This window comes from Tyto alba, unplaced genomic scaffold, assembly GCF_018691265.1.
Source record: "Tyto alba isolate M040663 unplaced genomic scaffold, T.alba_DEE_v4.0 Super-Scaffold_14, whole genome shotgun sequence".
NCBI lineage: Eukaryota > Metazoa > Chordata > Aves > Strigiformes > Tytonidae > Tyto > Tyto alba.
In genome coordinates, this window is record NW_024881276.1 from 48989474 (window position 1) to 49008343 (window position 18870).

At 39.2% G+C, this 18870-nt stretch overlaps 1 protein-coding gene across 1 annotated transcript; it reads left to right on the top strand.

Annotated features, from left to right (window-relative positions):
• Nucleotides 1-79: 79 nt before the first annotated feature.
• IFT57 (intraflagellar transport 57) lies at nt 80-18577 on the top strand. Its single transcript, XM_042788611.1, has 11 exons — nt 80-230; nt 2555-2717; nt 3796-3914; nt 4853-4943; nt 8105-8173; nt 8726-8848; nt 13196-13267; nt 13870-14001; nt 14930-14992; nt 16860-16926; nt 18141-18577. The coding sequence occupies exons 1-11, from the start codon at nt 136-138 to the stop codon at nt 18317-18319; spliced, it is 1173 nt and encodes a 390-aa protein (XP_042644545.1). The 5' UTR covers nt 80-135; the 3' UTR covers nt 18320-18577.
• The last annotated feature ends 293 nt before the right edge of the window (nt 18578-18870 follow it).

Genomic DNA, 18870 nt, shown 5'->3' on the forward strand with positions numbered 1-18870 from the left:
GGGGGCTCCAAGATGGCGGAGGAGGTGGCCGGAGGTGGTGGCGGGACCCGTCGCGGAGCGGCGGCGGGGGAGCGCGGGGGGGGGGAGGAGGAGGAGGGGGCGGTGGCGGAGCGGGGCCCTGGCGCGGCCTATCACATGTTCGTGCTGATGGAGGATCTGCTGGACAAGCTGAAGCTGCTGAGCTACGAGGAGGAGGCGCTGCGGCGCCACAACATGCGGCCGCTCTCCAGGTGCCCCTCGTCCGCTCCGCCGGGCGGCGGCGGCTCCCGGGGGCGCGGGAGGCCCCGGGGAGGGCGGCGGTGGCGGCGGCCTCACCCGTTAGGCGTTCGCCTGGCTGCGGGCGAGGGAGTCGCGCCGCGCGGCGCGAAGCTCCACGCGTGAGGGCGCGAAGCTCCACGCGTGAGGGTCCGCAGTGCTACGGCGGGGCCGAGACGCCGCGGCGGTGCCGGGGCTCGGGCGGGAAGTCTGGCTCCCGGGTGGCAGCGTGCCCGCGTCAGGGGAAAAACTGCCACTTCCCCGTATGGTTTTGAAGCTTTCAAAGCGAGAAGTCCTTCAAAAGGTTGAGATGTGATACGTAAATAGTCACTTGGCCTTCCTTGCCCCCAGTCGGTAACCTGGGTTTCAGTATTTGCATGCCAGTCCGTCTGTGCGAGGATTAATTCTATTCTAAATGAATTTCTTGTATTCAGAATAACTATCTGTGGTGTATTTGTAAAGGGGCTTGGACCCATTGTTTTTAAGTCTGTATTTTAATCTCTAGCACATACTTGTTTCACACGTTACAAATATTTTTGTTGTTGTTGTTTGGTTTTAAATCGTGGTGGGAAGCAGGAAGCTTTAGAAATGGGACCAGTGTGCTTCCGACATCCCCCCTGCCCAAATAACTTCCAAGTCCATCTGTCAGTTTCAACCTGGCTCCACAGCAGCATGTCCCACAGTTAAGCTTCTGATAATTAACAGTTTGATAGCGGGGAAAAGAACATAGTCTATTCTCTTGCTGGGAAGGAGGCTCAAGTATGAGCTCAATGGCAGTAAGCTGGTTTTATCCAGCTGTCTGACCATCAATATATTTGGAGTAAGGAAGCAAACCTTTGTCCATTTTAGCAAGCTGCTGTGTCTGTGAGGGGAAGAGTTTGGTTCCGAGTACCCGGTGTGCACACACTTTATGTTTTGGGAGGACTAACTGTGGTCTGGTTTTATTGGCCAAATACTCGTTAGGACCACATTTATCAATTTAGTGTGATCCAAAATAGATCCAGTTTGTATACTTTGCGCTCTAAAGTGACCCAAAGCACAGTAGGTGAGGATGGGTGGAAGGATTGCTTCAAAAACATGTTCCTGGTCTGAGCTTGCACACTGATTTGGGTACACTAGCCTCTTGCCACTCTTGAGGAATATGGGAAGGGGAAGAGGTTGGGGAACTTTAGAGCAAAAGGAGCTGGATGTATTGCTGTTGGCAGGAAGAGTATTCGGGGGAGTTAAGAAGGGATCAGGAAGTGAGGTTACTGCAGTATAGTGGTATGGATGAGGGCAGTATGCAGTAAAGAGGACACATCTGTTTAGGCAATGAGGCTTCAGTAAATTTGTTCTCCCTTCTTCAAGGAAGTGCCATTCAAGTTTCCATTCAGTCACTAGATGCAACATTTATTTATTTATTTTTAGAGAGGCATAATCGTATGCCCAAATACAGATACCTTTCTTTGTCTAAACTCCCTTTAATGGAAAGCAATGTGCACTTCTAAAGCATTTTTCAGTGTGTTCTAAAGTAGATAAAAGATGAGACAAATCCACCCTGGCTTCCAGTGTCATGGGTAAAGGTATAAAGCTTTAGCAATGGATCATTTTAATTTTGGTTTTTGAAGTGAGCTGTTTGCTGTGTGATGCTGACAGTAGTTATCACTTTTGCTAATCTATCCAGAGGATGTTTTTCAAATTTAAATTTTGTCTTGCACTGTAAATCACTTGCCATGTGAAAAAAGCCTGAAATTTAGCAAAATCTTAGCTCATTTATGGCCTACAAGTTACTGGTGATTGCAGATCTCTGACTTTTAATTCTTTTGAGTTTTTAAGTACTTTACATTATTCAAGGGACATTTGAATTAATCCATTGCATAGACTTAGTCAGTGGTGGTGTTTTATGAAGTGATGGGATGGGTTCTGCATCTCTAACATTAAATGAGAACAGAATTGAGCTTATCATGACTTGAGTCTGCTCAGGTAAATAAGAGGAGTAACTTGGGTTTATGTGGGAATGTTCATGTTTAACATAAGCTATAATCCTGCTGGCAGGAGAGGGGAATACCCAGTTGCCATTTGATTCCTTGGAAGTCTGATGTTGATGAACAGCTTACTCAAAGCAGGAAACAGATGAGCTGCGTGTAGCAAACTTAGTCTATTGTAGTTATGCGTGAAACTAGACGTCCTGAATTTAGTTCAGATGGATCACTCGTGAGAAGGGCAGTTAAAGAAACTGCTTTCTAGCCTGTACTGGCCTACAATGCTGTAAGAGCTTCAGGAGCTCAAAATATTTACCATTTTTCCCCTTTTTAAACAGGCACTACTTTGCACTGCCCACTAATCCCGGTGAGCAGTTCTTTATGTTTTGCACGCTTGCTGCTTGGCTGATCACTAAAGCGGGACATCCCTTCGAACAGCCACAAGAATATGATGACCCCAATGCAATCATATCAAATGTACTCTCAGAATTGCGATCATTTGTAAGTGTTGAACATGCTGTTTTCCCAAGTGTATTTCAAGCACGTGCATCACATATAACAGTAATAACAGTAATGACACACTTCCTCTCCTGTCTGATTATGTTCCCAAGGTCTGGACAGACTTTTCCTATCTATGTCTGTACTATGTTAATTAGTTAATTGAAAGTTTATGCAGTCTGTACCTCCTTGCTAATTTCTTGGCACTACACAATGTTGTATATGATTCCAATTAGTTTTGTTTCACAGTATGTAAAATGGATTAAATTGGGCTTACTTCTTGTAGTTCCACATATGTTGCTCATCTATAGCAGCATAATTTGCAGAGATATTATTGAAATTTTATACAGTGCTTGTGATTCTTCTGACAAAGTCAATGGTATAACTCATAGTGAAGGAATGGTGTAGAATGGTGTTCATGTTTTCTTCATTTTCCTGTTAAGGAGTAAAAGGTTGCATAAACTGTCAGGAACTATTGGGATTTTTTTTCAATTCTTAAACAAAAAACCCTGAAAGTCAGGAAAATATACTGACCTATGGGAAGTATGATCTTAAGGAAGATTATACTGTGTCACAGCTGTGAATGATGTTAAGAACACCATTCTCTAAAGGAGTTAAACCGTACCAAACTAGGATGTTTATTCTGCAGGACAGCAATAAATAAGCATAAAATATTTTAGAAATCAAATCTGGAACAAACAAAGCAATGTTGAAAAGCTGGTCATTAAGTCTCAGTACTTGAGTTTCTCCGTAGCTGTTCTTACCTTGCCAGCACGTCACTTGTGTGCTGGACCATCTAGCTCCCTTGCAGCTTCTGACTTTTCTGCTCCCAATGTGTATCCTCCTACCAGGTGCCTTAAGGTTTTTATGCTGCATCTGTTCCTTGGGTTGTTCTGTTTTTCCTTCTGTTGCCTGACTGGAACTGCACAGGGGAAGAATATGAATTAACATTAATAAAATCTTCATACACAATGGACACTTTGGTTTTAGTGTAAAAAAAAAAAAAAATCTCGTTACCTCCCTGAGAGGAAACTTGGATTGATGGGGAGCCATTAGTAAACAGCATATCTCTTCATTTTAGGGCAGGCCTGTGGATTTTCCTCCCTCAAAATTAAAGACAGGTTGTGGAGAGCAAGTGTGCTATGTTCTTAATTGTTTAGCTGAAGAAGCCTTGAGAAACACTGGCTTTAGCTGGAAAAGGTATAGTACACTTTTAAGCATCCTCCCTTATGCATTGTTTTCCAGCAAACAAATGTAAGTTGTAATTGTAAAGACAAAACATAGTAATGACTAAAAATGTTTTACTTGATGTTTCCTGAGATGCAAAATTCAACTAGGCTTGAAGCAATGGGACCAATTAATTCCTAATGCAATTTCACACAATTTAGTCTATTACCAGAAAGGATGAGTTTAGGCCATTAATAAACTTAGTTAATTAATAAAGATTTGACTGATGACCTTTTATATTTTGTCATTTTCCTATGCATAACTGCTTGTTAATCTGACAGTTGAGTTGAATCATGTAATCTCCTTTTAGAGCCTATCAATCCGTAGCTAAATTCTTGACCTCCTCAGTCGGAGGTATGCACAGTATCTGATTGTGTTACAAGTAGGCTACAGTAACTTTGAGTATTTAATCCAAAGGAAACCTCAGGAGAAATTAGATAACAGATAATCTAAAGTAAATGAGTATTTCTTAAAAAGTGTTCGTCATTTTATTCCTTCCCTCTGATGGGTTTTGAAATGGATATAGCGAAGTAATTTCTACCTTGGAAATATTTTACTGTTACTTCTGTTGAGCACTCAAATTCCCCTGTAAACTGAAAATAAGTCTGTGGTGACTTGCACTTGAATTTCAAGAGGTTAGATCAAAAGAGAAAACAAATCTAAATTTACTCCCCGGATGTCTTTGTAGTATGAATGTATTGTACTGCTATGTATAATACCTAACGCTTGCTTTTAAGACAGTCAAAGATAAAAAAAGACTTTTGAGGCTCAGTGTTAACTAATCACTGTCCAGTCATATTCCACATCATCCATATTTCTTATGAAATGTTTTGTTTGCTTAGGAGGAATTTACAGAGGTATTTTCAATTTACTGTGTTTAAAAGTTCTGCTCTTCTTTGATCTAATTTTAGGCCAGCATATCCAACAGAAGAGCTAGAAGAAGAAGAAATAACAGAAGATGATGCAGAATTAACACTTAATAAGCTGGAAGAGGATGTTGCGGTAGGTTTACTTGACTTGTTTTGATTATTTTAGTATTATTCAACTATGAAGAAAATTTTACTCGCTGATCATTTTGTTTGGCTTTGTTCATGAAGTTTTTTCTATTAGCTGTTCAACTGCTCTTCTTTCCTGCATCTCCATTCCTGCACGGTCAGCTTTTCCGCAGAGTTTTTTGTTTCCTACCAGATAAGGTTGTTAACTCTTTGGGTCAGAGCATATGTTCTTATGTGCATTTATAGTGAACGTAAAGTGAAGTGGAATCTAACCATACATTAAAATTACACAGATTCGGGATTGTTTTCTGCTGTTACAGGCTGTTAATGTTAAATGAAACCTCAATCCCTGTTTACAGAATTGGCTAATATTTGTTAAAAATTTTTCCAGCACTTAATTAATAGAGTGCTCACTATTGTAACTCAGACCTCACTGCAAATAGGAGACAGTAACATTGGTACTTAGTTGGTCTGAAGATCTGGGAATAGAGTAGATAGAGAAGAACAACTGGAAACAGAGCATTTGCTTAAAAACACCAACAAAGACCTAAATAAAGGTTGCAGAATTGCTTCTGTAGACAAAGGTCATGGCAGCTCATCGCTATATAGTTCATGAATGAAGTGGCAATAACCCATCATCTGACTGCAGGATAAGTCTTTCTGTGTGCTTTGAAATACCTTTTACCAACAAGATGGCAATCTTTGAGGATCAACTGTCTTATTTATTCCTGCTTTTTAACTGTAACAATTACAGTGAAGTTGTCATGTCTATGAAACAGCCTATGAAATACACCTGTAAGTTCAAATATGCTTTTAGGACTTACTGATGGATGGATGTTGAACAGAAATTGTTTCTTGATGATTGATTTTCTCAGAAGATTGTTTTGATGAGAGTTGGAGTCTCACTGTAAACTGGTAGCATAATGTGCTCACAAGACATTATCATTTTCACAGGCCCCTGTCGGTGTCCTCAAAGTGAGTCTTTTTACAGCTGACTTAAGATTTTTCTGGAGAGGGAAGTTAACTGAAGACAAAGTGAAAATTACAGAGGGAAGTTAGTTTGACATTTGATTTCTCCAAAAGCTGATGATTCTGTGCAAAATAAATGGAGCTCAAAACCAAAATAGTGAAGGCTGTAAGCCTGGAAGTGCTCACTTGCAGGCTTGTGTCAGTAAATAACTTGAGGAGAAAACAATTTTCTAGACTGTTAAGGCCCAGCAACACTGGATAGAAAATGCCACAACTATCCCATGTTCACATTTTTCAAGTGCTTGGGAAAAATTAAAGGTCATAAAAATTGGAAATAGAGGGCCAATAATGTTATCATATGGTTTTGATTATAGTCCCAATTTACATGCTACAATAGTGCACATGAATGTAACAGTTGAAGAGTTTGCTTCTTTTCTTCCTCTTCTTCTAGTTTTCCTAAGTATTGCATTAGTTTTCTTATATTTATTTGCCAAGAAAAATTCCAAACTTCTATTCTTAAATTTCATACAATATGCAAATACCATGATGTGGATGTCTGGTTGCATTTTTAGCAGCTTTGAAGTCTCCACAGAAGCTTCAAATAGGAAAACAGTCAGCTGTCTGCTCTTTTCTATGTCTCATTAAGGTCTAAGCTATTTAAATGGGGAAGTGGGGACAAAACAGTTAACTAAAACACAGTTGAAACCCTTCAAAGAACCTCTGGATTTGCTCTCACATAGTATTATAGGTCACAGTTTTCACAACTATCATGTTCTATTAGCTCTTCTGAGCTTGTGTGTTAATAAAACCATTGAGCTAGGTTTACACCAAGTGGACAGCAACTTTTTAGAGCCCTTACTGGTTCTACAGGGATTGATTGTATGCCGATGTAAATTTATTGCCCCTAGTCCATTGTTGCTGCCAATATATTGCTATATCCTGGATGCATTAGCTGTATCCGTAATTAAATTTAGCAGTATTTCCAGTAGTTAAATGCTAACAATGAGGTTCACTGATTCTTCTGGTTTTCATTCTTCTAAATGAAATTGATGAGGCTGACAGAGACAAGCCTAGCTCTATAAATCCTGGAGAACTGGGTAGCCTGTATTAGGTAGCCAGCAGTAGCCAGAGAGGCTGGGCGTGCAGGAAATCTGCATAGTTTGGTTTCCCAGTTCTGAAAGCTAGTCTTGTTGTTATGGTAGTGTTGTAATATGTTGTTCTAAGTGCTGCATAAATATGCATTGTCCATTTGGCAAAATATAATGCCAATCCAGGTACCCTTAATTTCTTGCAAGTATTTAGGGGATTAGGGGACAAACATGCCAGAAGAAAATAGTGGTCCCTGTTAGTTAAAAACTAGGTAGGATAGAGGAATAAGATGTCAGATTTTCACCAGGACCTGTGTTATTGCAGTTTTCGTGATTTGTCTAGAAAGGAGGTCGATGATGAAATCTGGCCTTGGTAGAAAAGATGGCAAACAGAAGAACTACAGAAGGACGAGGTGTATAGGGGTGAAATGTATGGGTGATAAAATGGCAGGTGAAATTCAATATAGATAAATGGAGGGTAATGCACAGAAAAAGCATCTTTGACTTATGCAGTGATGGGCTCTGAGTTGATCATGGTCACTGAGGAATGCAATTTTGAGACTATACTAGAGAATTCTATAAAGCCTTCTGCCCAGTGTGTGTCATGGACAAGAAAACAAATCAATTGCCTCACTTTGAATTGTATCATTCTTCACACTTAAAATGTGGCATCATTCTCTAACTCCAAATATGTAGTGCAGACAACTTCTTGAAAACTTTGTTCAGGTCTGGTTGCAATTTGGTGTTTTGTTTGAAGTTTAATCCAAAGCTTTAGGAAACACATAAGAAATTACATTTACCATACAACTATTGATAAAGGACCGTTTGATGTGAGTGGGCTTAGGCTTTGGGGGTTTTTTGGTTGGTTAGTTTAGTTTTTAAATACTGTGGCACCCTGAAGGTAGCTTTCATCTTTCAGCTTGCCCCAGATACTGTGTCTTCTCATACGATTTTCAAGTAAATACAGGCTCCATTATCATAAACTTTCCATGTCCTGTTTTGTCCAGAAATATGGAAATTAATACCCCTTGTCCTGTGCTCACGCAAAATAAAATTGTGGAGAAAGATTGTGCAATACTTACTAAAGTCTTACTTTGCAACTTTCCTTAAGGAAGAAGAGTCAGACAGTGAAGAAAATTTTATTGACCTGAATGTTCTAAAGGCACAAACATACAGATCAGTAAGTTGTTACCCATCAGTGCTCTCTTGAGAAATTTTTATATCTGTAGCAGCAATTTATTTTTGTTGGATTTAAGTCTGACAATCTGTGTATAGTCTAAACTTGAAAAAAAAAATTCCAACTGATATGAATCTGCTTATTTTAAAAGAAAAATATGCAGATAGTTTCTAAACTGATATCAGTGCAAGGTTGCTGGAAACATTTGCAAGAAATTTTTGCAGAGACTTTTAGGGAAACATGTATTGGTTTCTTGAATATATTTTCATTCCCTCACCCCCACTATTTCTGGAATGTATTATAATTTCTTATTATATGCATTTCATTCTTTTCAATTTATAATATGATTCGAAGCTATATTTATTTTAATTGTTAATCTTTATGAATTCAAAGAAAGCCATTAAAGAAATATGTTACATCTGTAATCTAGATAATTCTGCATATAAATATTTTTTTTGAATAGGAACACTGTAAGCCATTGTAAAATGATTTCTAGCAGTTCCCACTGTGCATAACGATAACATTTTGTATATAAACTCTGTGATTTTTACACAGGACATGAATGACACTGGAAAGCAAGAAGAGATTTTACAGTCCACGACAGATGCAGCAGAGTGGAATCTGGAAGTGGAACGTGTGCTTCCACAGCTGAAGGTTACAGTCAGGACTGACAATAAGGTATGCAAGAATGGACTTGTGTGTGTACACGTGGTAATTAAAGTGTGATTTCAGTCAATGTTGTTTAGTTTCCACTTACATTGGGTTTTTTCCTTTGTCATGCCAACGGTTGTGAATAGTGGGCTCTCCAGTGCTATCTTGTCTGAACCTTTGTCACTTTGACCCCAGAAGTAATACTTTTCAGTAGTTTTTTTTTCTAATATTATATAATAACAATTTTTCCTGCTATTTACAGGGCACCTTATTACCATATATTTATTACCATATATTTATTGAGAGGAAACTTCTTAAACCATTAAACATTTCCAATATATTCCCACTTCTGAAAAGTTATATCCTCAGTTTAGCAGCTATTAAAACAGCTCCCTGGAAGAGAGCTGGTGAACTTATCTTTCAACTGTTCTATCTGTCAGTTACATGAAAGACTGATTGTATGGAATTCATCATGCTGAACTTTACATGACAATAAAGTAGGACTGTATATCTGATCTAGTCATCATGTGCTCTCCTTAGGTTTAGCAAAAAGAAGTGAGTAATTTTTCCACTGATTTTACTTAGCTATCCAGATAACTACCTCAAGATGAAATTCCTAATTTCTTTGGAAATGTACGTTTCTCTCCATAATCTATTTCAAGGAGTCTAGAATGAGCAGCTTAGAAGCAAACATCTATCTTTGGCAAGTCCAAACCTAGGACCTATTCCTGGCATTGCCATAAGCATTCTTTCTGGGAGTTTGTATAGCACACACAGATCAGTGCAGTATTGAAATTGCTCATTTGTAGTGACCCAGCTAGTTGGGGTGTTGAAGCAATCTGCATCAGTGATACAGGATTCAATGAAAAATAACTGTGTTGCCAAAAATAGGCTAAGCTCTCAACTCTCTGCTAAATTGTTTCCCTGTCTTGCACTATACTGCATTCTTCTATGTGAAGAATTGCCTGGTTTGGGCCACCTTTCTGTGATCCTTGGCAAGTCCATCTGTTCCAGAGGACACGATGCTTGATTCTCACAGTAAGAAATTAAAACTTAATAAAGACATACATGGAAAATTAAAGCCACTGTGGGAACTGAGGATGACTAGCTTCCAGTTTAACGCACCATCTCTTGGCTTTACAGAATACATCAAAATGAACATAAAAAGATGATTCTTCTTTTTCTAGCTTCTGTGCTTTCATGCCTTCAGAAATAACTGGAGAGAAGTGCTTGGCCTTTTTTCATTCTACAAGAAAAGCATCATATTATATTTCCTAAGCTGTGCATGTAAACGTAGTACCAGGAGAGGGTTGATGGCGTTCATTCAGAACTTTGTAAAGTCCTGGACAGGGGTGGGAGGTGTGTGTGTGGGGGGTGGTGCTTTTATTTAAACTCCAAAGTTTGGCAAATTGTGAACAATTGTCACCAGACCAACAAAAGATTTTGAGTCTGCTGCAAACTTAAAACCCAACATAGGCACATTTTCTCTACTAGCCTTTGTTTCATTCCAGAAGAGAATAGCGGGCAGCAGCGCGGTTGTAGCCAGCAGGCGAACCTCACGGGCTGAACGGCTGTTGGAGGTGCTCGGCTGTGCTCTTCTGAGATAGTGAGAGGGAAGCACCCATCCTTTGGTAGTTATGTGTGTGCCCTACGCAGGGGGATAGCCTCACTTCAAATCTATGAAAATGCCTGTGATTGAAAGGTGGCACATGTTTAAGTGTGCAGTTGTTTTAAGCCAGGATTTGGTTTGTGCCTGTATATTATAAGTGGCTGTATCCTCCAGGAGCTCAGAGATTGGGAATTCCTCTTGCTCAGGTGCTGCAGCCCAGTCCCTTGTGCCTGGGGATGTCCACAGCCCAGACTGATGGATGCAGCTGCTGCTTCTTTCCTGTTTGCAGATTCAACCAGTAGTGAAGTTAAGCATGGATCACACAGACACACAGAGGACCTTGACACGGCCAGCTACACAAACAGCCATAAACAAGGCCCTGTCTTTAACAGCACTTGTAGGACTCCCATAAAATACAAGTATAGAAAGCCAAGCCACCTTCCTGCTCTTCAGCTAATTAAGATTGAAGTTCAGCAGTGAAAGCACACACACCCCCTTCTCTCTAGATGCACAAGCACACACATGGATCTCTCAACTATCAGCGTGGTCCTTCTGACTGTCTGATCTGCCTGCTTGTACCCTGGGCCCTCTTAACTGTTTCAGTACTCTTCTACTTGCCAGCTAGTCCAGCTTGGTGCTTGCCAGCAAACAGATGCGCCCACTCATGCCCTTGTCTTAGGGGCACTCTGCATTTGTGGGTCCTCCAGCATACCAGCATATACCCTCTGCCTGCCTCATGCCCCAGCCTGGATCTAGGGCCTACTACTTGGTAGCTAGTTCAGTTTTAAGTCTGCTATTGAATTTTACACGTGCACAGGAAGTTTAGAGAAGATGCAAACACTTGCTCGTCCCCACCCCAGGAGCTGGCACCAGCAGCACGGGCTTGTGACCCATAATTCTGCTCCAGCTGCTGGCATTGAGCCCCTTGCTTGCTTTACTCAGACCAGTCCTTCCCAGTAGCTGGAGTTTGGGATACGCGCCAGTTCTGCCTTGGTGGCTGAGACCCTCACCTGCTCCCGTGGCTGGCACCGAGATCCCCGCTCTCTCTGGCTGCAGACACCACAGTTCTGGGACACACACAGCCCTGGTCTGATTCCAGTTGCTGGCCCCATATCCCTTCTCACCAGCAGCTGGCACTTAGTCCTTGCAGCACTCATACATGCACGAGATGGAGAGTGAGATTGCACAGAACGATAAAAGAGAATTTACTAAGATGATAGGACAGACTGCAGTGATCAGGCACAGGGCTCAGACATGTGGACTGACTAGCAGGAGTTACACATGACCAACCCCTCTTCTACCTTTCTCTGTTCTCCACTTTGTTCCTTCCCCTGCACCTTGCTTTATCTCTTTGCGTAGTCACACCAACCCTCCTCCTGACTCTCAAGAACCCCACCACGTTTGCATTCTTAGCAGTTGCAAGGGCCAGGTTTACCTTATTTGAAGTGATGCTTGCCGTTACTTGATAGTCCATCAGTTAGTGTGACTGATGAGCTTTGTTTCTTGTCCTTGTCTCCCTTAGTGTTTGTCTGACAGGTCTGTGTCTCTGTAGGTCTTGTTTTTTTTCCCTCCTCCTTTTCCTTATCATCCCATTTTGACAAGATCCTCAATCAGGTAATTGTACTGATACAAACATTCTCACACTCCACATGCCCTTATCCATTAGTGTAACTAGCCAGTTGTGTTTCTTGTTACTGCCTCCGTTATTGTTTGTCGGTCAGTTTTGTACCTCTCTGTTTTAACATCCTTTTTGGCAGGGTCGTTGATCAGATAATCTTACTGAAGGAAACACTATCACTTTCCACACATCCTTACAGTACCTATTTTACAAGAAAGTCTCCTATGGTTTGATTTCAAGCAATAAAAGGTTTATTAGCATCACTATTTTTTTAACACCAAGACCAGTACAGTTCCAAAAGCTTAAAAATCTTAGAAATACTTTTTAGCAGGTTCAGAAACACAATATTGAAATAGCAGTAATGCTGCAGTGCTGCTACTCTGCTTCATTTTGAACTCACAGGCTGTTTGCAGCTGTGCTTTGTGTCTGAGAGATGTAAAACATTTGCATTGATAAGGAAAATTTGCGATAAAGCTTGGGAACTGGAATTCTAAGTAAATAATAATTAATAAGCAATTAAATTATAAATAAAAGATGCCTACTTGTCAAGTTAAAACAGCACCTTTTCTCATCCCCCATCCCTGAGTCCATGTATGTTACCTATGACCTAGAAGCTGCAAATAATTTTACCCCTTCTAATTTTGTCCCACAATCAAAAAACATTTAGGTATTTCTGACTCTTTCGTTTCTTTCCATTCTTCTTCTGATAATGGTAAGGGCTAAGTAGAAACGGAAGATGTGATTGTCTGGAACTGGTAGGTGTTGGGCATTTGAAGCACTCATTTAGTCTAAGAGGAAGCTCAGCCAGTGCAGCCATAATCAATATTTTCCATATTTGCGCCCAGAGTGGTTTCTAACAGAAATAGTTCCATGAAGATCAGACTCTAAAAAGCCTAGCTACTATGGTATCAGTGAGGATGTCAGTGTTTGTTCATGGATCTGAGTGTCACATGTAACATTCAGGAGATTTATAAATTGCGTCACATTAAGGAAGGACCTCTGGATATGAATGTGGCAGTGGCAGAATGATACATGGTAATAGTGTAAAAGAGAACTGACCCTGCCTTGCATACCAGTCTTTGTTTACTAACCAGAGAAAGACAGAAGTTGTACTTGCATATGTTTTACTTTGTGGCATCTTTTTTAGGATTGGAGGATTCATGTAGATCAAATGCATCAGCATAAGGATGGAATTGAATCTTCTTTGAAAGAAACTAGGGTATGTCTTGTATGTGCAGAATATTTCGCTGATCTGTCAGTGTTTTTATCTTTGATATACGTGAAGAACTAAATTGATTTTTTTTTTTCCTTGATTTTATATGTGCTAATGCTGTAAAACTAAAAAGGGAAATGTACGATAATGATGATAAGGGAAGTGGGACTGGCAAAGTATTTTGTGGGAAAGAGTTGTATATGGGAGGATTAACAAGGATATTAAAGTTCATTAACATATGCATTACCATAAGTACATCCTGACTACAGAGGGCAAAATAGAATAATACAATAATACAGTCTGAAAATAAGTGTTGACAAAAACCCCAAATACTGTCAAATGCTGTTGTTAGGGTAACTTACTGACATTGACATTTGTAATTAATTGAGGGGAGAGTGATGGAAGCAGTAAAGCTTGAAATACGTGTTTTGGAGGTGGGCAAGCCAGGACACATTAGGAATAATTTTTTGTTGGCTAAACACAGCATTTCTGTACTACTTTTCTCTCTCACTTGTAGGCTTCCACATCCTTTCTTAATTATAGCACTATTTTAATACTCTTTGCATACTATCTGTATACTGTCAACCCACAGCGTATGATTTTTCTAGGGTTACCTTGACAAACTCCATAATGAAATCAGCAGAACATTGGAAAAGATCAATAGCAGGGAAAAGTACATCAACAATCAGTTGGAGCACTTGGTTCAAGAGTACCGTTCAGCACAAGCCTTGCTGAGTGAGGTAATGCACTGATCTTTTGTTGTTGCCTTCTCCAGTATTAACTTGCTATTAAGTGAGGGTGAAGGCAAAGAAGACTCGGAGGAGTTATCTGTGAATTCTGCTGTTGGATATAAAGCAGGGGAAATGTTGATTGGCTGTCAAATTATATAGTTTTCCAAGCTAAACTAGCAATTTTTATTCAACTATTCTACAGGGGAAAGTAAATGGCTTTTGCCTGAATATTATGTAAATCTGTTGCCAGTCTTTAGCAGCTAGTAAATTGCTAGTTCTGCTTTCCTTGTAAAGTTCACACATCTGTGATGAGTGGAAAAACTACAGTTTCAGTCCAGCACTCATTTCTTATATTGATTACTTGTGCTAACATGCACAAAGCACTCTGATTACTTTTTTGCTTCATTTAGTTTTCATGTCAGTAGAGTGCTGTTTGAGAAGCTTTTTGATCCCCTAGTTAGGAGGCCTGTATAAACTGCCATTTGGCTAGCCCTCCTATTTGTGGGCATGACGTTAAAACAAAGCTAACAGGATTTGACCTCAGTGCTTTCTGCTTGCCTTACTGTTAAACATGAAGAAACTTCAAGGTAGTAATTTACTGTTGATGAAGAAGTATTCTGTGTTTCAGGATTCAATTCTGCCAAATTTTCTTTATGTTTATTTCTTCATGTACATGATTAGAAAACATATTCTTACTGTGCATGTATTAGGGCTACTAGAATTTTTAAACTGCTTTAAAGTTTTGAATAATAGTCACTACAGGAGCTGATGTTTCAAGCCCTGTCCTCATACGTGTAGTGCTGTAAATGTCATTGGGACTTTGTGGAAGAGTTTCTGGAATTGGGACATGTGAGAGCAAGTTTTGGTGTTCTCTATGAACTATCTGCATACAGCTCTTCAGCTTTGTCATTACAGCAAAACCCATGTTTCTTCCCAGGCTAAGGAGAAGTACCAGGAGGGAAGTGGAGGAGTAACTGAAAGGATTAGAGTGCTTTCTGAGGTAAAACACATCTTCACATAATTTCTTTTGCTTATTTTATAATGATCTTCAGAGAGTTGGTGTTTAGTTTTTGTGTTTTTATGAACCCAGTTCTTTCTGATTTGTTCTCGTGCTAAGGATTCATCTGTTTGTTTAGTGGAAGTGATCTAGTCTAGTCCCTAAATTTTAAACCCAGGCTGCCATTGTTTTTTAACTTGTGTATTTGGGCAAACTATTGTGAGCTCTTAATTTCCCCAGCTTGTAAAAGAGGGTAAATGTTCTGTATTATATAACATGTGTCCTAGAATTATTGAGGATTAATCAAGTCATGGCCATAAAGTCTTTGGAAGAAGAAAACCTTCACTCTTATTTTTAGTTAAAATTAACAATTTGAAATTTTCATCTTCTAAGCACGTAAAAGCAATACTCGACTAAACAGTAACTTTTCCATACCAGTCAAATTATCTTAATACCTAAAACTGTTTTTCTGTTGTTTGTTGTTTTTTTTTCATTAAATCAGTGCTCTGACAAGTTTAAAGAAAAATCCCCAGACTCCTAACTACCTCAACATGTTGAGTGTTTCATGGCATTTCATGTAGAATTACTGACTGATTTCTAAATATTTCAGCCCTTTGTCCAATTCAGAAATTTTTTTTTTAATGACTCTGGGTTTGAAAAACCCACTTTAGTTATTAGACGATAAAGTGTCTGGAATAGTCACATAAAATAGATTACACCATAAGAATGTGCTGGAAATTGTAAAACAAGTTTGAGATGTTTTAGAATAGAATGGAGTAGTTCAGTTGGAAGGGACCTACAGCAATCCTCTAGTCCAACTGCAGTAGGTAATACAGCAGTTTAGCAAGAGTTTTCTAGCAAAGATTTCTGAGTGTATAGATTCTGCAGAATTAGAGCTTCTTTCACTCTCAAGGAAGTAAGTTTGAAAAAGGGAGTACCTTATGATGATTTCAGATTTCTAATGTGTTTGTGCTTTGGAAGTTACTGACTGATTAGTAATGATGAATATGTTACCAGTTGGCAGCCTTCAAACTATATAGATGCAGTGGTGCATAGCTAAGATAAACTAGACACACTGGATGTTACTACTGATCTGCTTTCAAGTGTGCAGTCAAATCTCAGTCCATTTGGCGATAGCAGTACCGCTGTAGGTGTGCAATAACAATGCAGCAATGCTTCTTCTTTGTTACTGAAGAGACTCATTGAAGCCTTAATGAAGGGCCATTTCTAGACAATGGCCACTGTCTACGCCATCATAGACAAAAATACTGAATTATTACCTAGACTGTGCCTTAGAATCCATATATTTGATTTTTCTTCGTTGTCTACAAATACAAACTGGTCAATAGACAGTCAGTGCTGAAATGCACTTTTAATGTTCATACACACATTTTGCATACCCGTACCCCTGCCATTGCCAGGAGGCTTGACTGCTGCACCTTCCTCTGCAGCAGTGCTGTTTCTCAGGTTTCCACTGTAACCTGCTGAAGTCCTGACACTTCCAGAAGGGCAGCCAGCAGAGTCATCTGGTGCATCTTGGTCTGCGGGGATATTGGTTCCCATCTTCCATCCAGCATCATACTGCAACACTTCCACTGTTGTTTTCATTGGTTTGGGATGCACAGATTCTCAGTTACACCATGCTGTTTGGCGAGGTTGTTACTCTCTTGCTGTAATTCTTACAACGTTAATTTAGTTAAAAGTTAAATTAAATTTTTCTTAATGTTTGAAAAAAATTGCTCCTCCCTATACAACTCAGATAGACTAGTTAATTTTTTCTTAACACAGATATTCAGCAGAGAATTTTTTTTGTTTTCTTTTTTAACTTGACATTCATCTGGCTTAATTAAGAAAAAATATCTATTTTAAGATTACAGAAGTATTAGAGAAAGTAAAGCAGGAAACAGAAGAGAAAGGAAGCAGTATGACTGATGGTGGTAAGTATGTTTTTGCCTAAAACCGAACACTTTTTTTCTCAGTGAAAGGACATCATTTGTCTTTTATTAAAGAAAAATAAAACAAGACCAGAATGAGTGACTAGTCTAAAATACCAATATTAAAATTTTAAAAGGTGGCTAAGAAAATCAGGTTTCTAAACCTCTTTGAAAAGGTTATGTAAGTCTGCAGAAAGTAAAGATTCCAGGATTCCTCCCTTTGGTAAATTATTTGTAAAAATCCAAAAGAAAAAATTGATTTTGTGTCTGCTTTGAACAGTTATCAACCCACTGGAAGAAATTCACACATTACAGGTTCAAGCCCTTTTACTCTGAAATACTTACTGACAGTAGCTGTTAGATTCCCTGACTAAGGCTGGCTGGAGTCAGTGAGAAAATTCATTTTGGTGTTTTGATGTCTGGACTTTTTTAATATTCACCTATTTAAAGTAGTTTCTCTAAGACTTGGGATTTGGTTTTTGAGCTTTTTGCTGATAAATGCATTCTGTTGCAAATGTATAAGGAGTATAAATGCAGAAATAAATTGATGCATGTTACAGTGGGGCTAAATATGCAAGCTGTATTCATATTTAACTGTAATCATTACATCGAATTTATTTAAGTAGTTGTAAATGCTATTGTTTAAGGCAATTTTGTGCACCCTTGCTTCACTGTGATGGAGCTACTCACCTGCTTCACACCACCTTTTCTGTATTATGGCATGGCCAAGGGTCGGGATAAAATCTAGAGTCCAGAATTATAAAGAGAAGCTTGATGCAGCGGCAGCATCCCTAGGGTGATATTAGTGGGAAGCAAAGGATTAGAAACAAATTATGGAGCACAAAACATGTTAGTAGCTCTTCACAGGTAAGATGACCTCCTGCTGAAGATGTCTTCAGTTCCCTACCAAACCCCAAGTCATGTATCGGAATGGGGCTTTCAGCTGAACAAAACACATCATTGACAAACCTATCTTAATGTCGATGCATATCTATATGCCAATCTTAGATGCCAAGAAGACAGCAAAATTGTCATCACCTACTTCTATCTTTAAGTGTCTTGCATATGAAAAATGATGTATCAGTACAATCATGCCTTTAGAGTAGAACGCCCTTTTGTTCATTCAACTCTTCAATTTTAAGGAGTGAGTTATAGAAAATAATGCTTTTGTGTTAAGTAGCTGACCGAGTTGCACTGTTTATCTTTGTCTTGAACAGCTCCTCTAGTGAAGATTAAACAGGCCTTAACAAAACTGAAGCAAGAAACCATTCAGATGGACATACAAATCGGTGTAATGGAACACACGTTACTCCAGTCAAAGCTGAAAGAGAAATCCAATATGACTAGAGATATGCATGCAACAATGATTCCAGAAGCCACAGTAGGTGCCTATTAAAATTGTTTGGAGCTGCCTTGGTTTGCCCAAAATACAGTTTTCTACCATTTGCATTTCTGTTAGTTTAGAGGTTTCCTTTTTGTTGGAGGAGGGGAACATTCTTTTTTCTTGTTTCTTTGTTAACAAGATGCTTGTCATGCACTTTTAAGAAGTACCATGCACGCTTTGGACTCAACGTGGAGCCACGTTTAGTTTTGTGCTGTAAAGATTTACTGCAGATGCCTTCCAAATATACTAATAAATTCTTACTAATAAGCATATCTCTACTTCATTGGAGAATGTTATGTAGTGTGAAAGTCTACAGAATGATACTGACAGCCTGTAATCTTGATATTCTATAGTGCTGAAAGAAAATTGCTTGCAAAGGACTTGAAAGGAATTTAAAATGTCTATTATTGCCATTTATGTACATTTAGTATAAAGTACTTAATTGATGATATTGAAATAATACAGCATTACCCTTTCTAAAATGTTGGGACAAAACTGGTATCAGCTGCAAGTAAAAGTAAATTGTTGCTTTGAAGTTTAGGAATGAAGCGACAAACTAATGT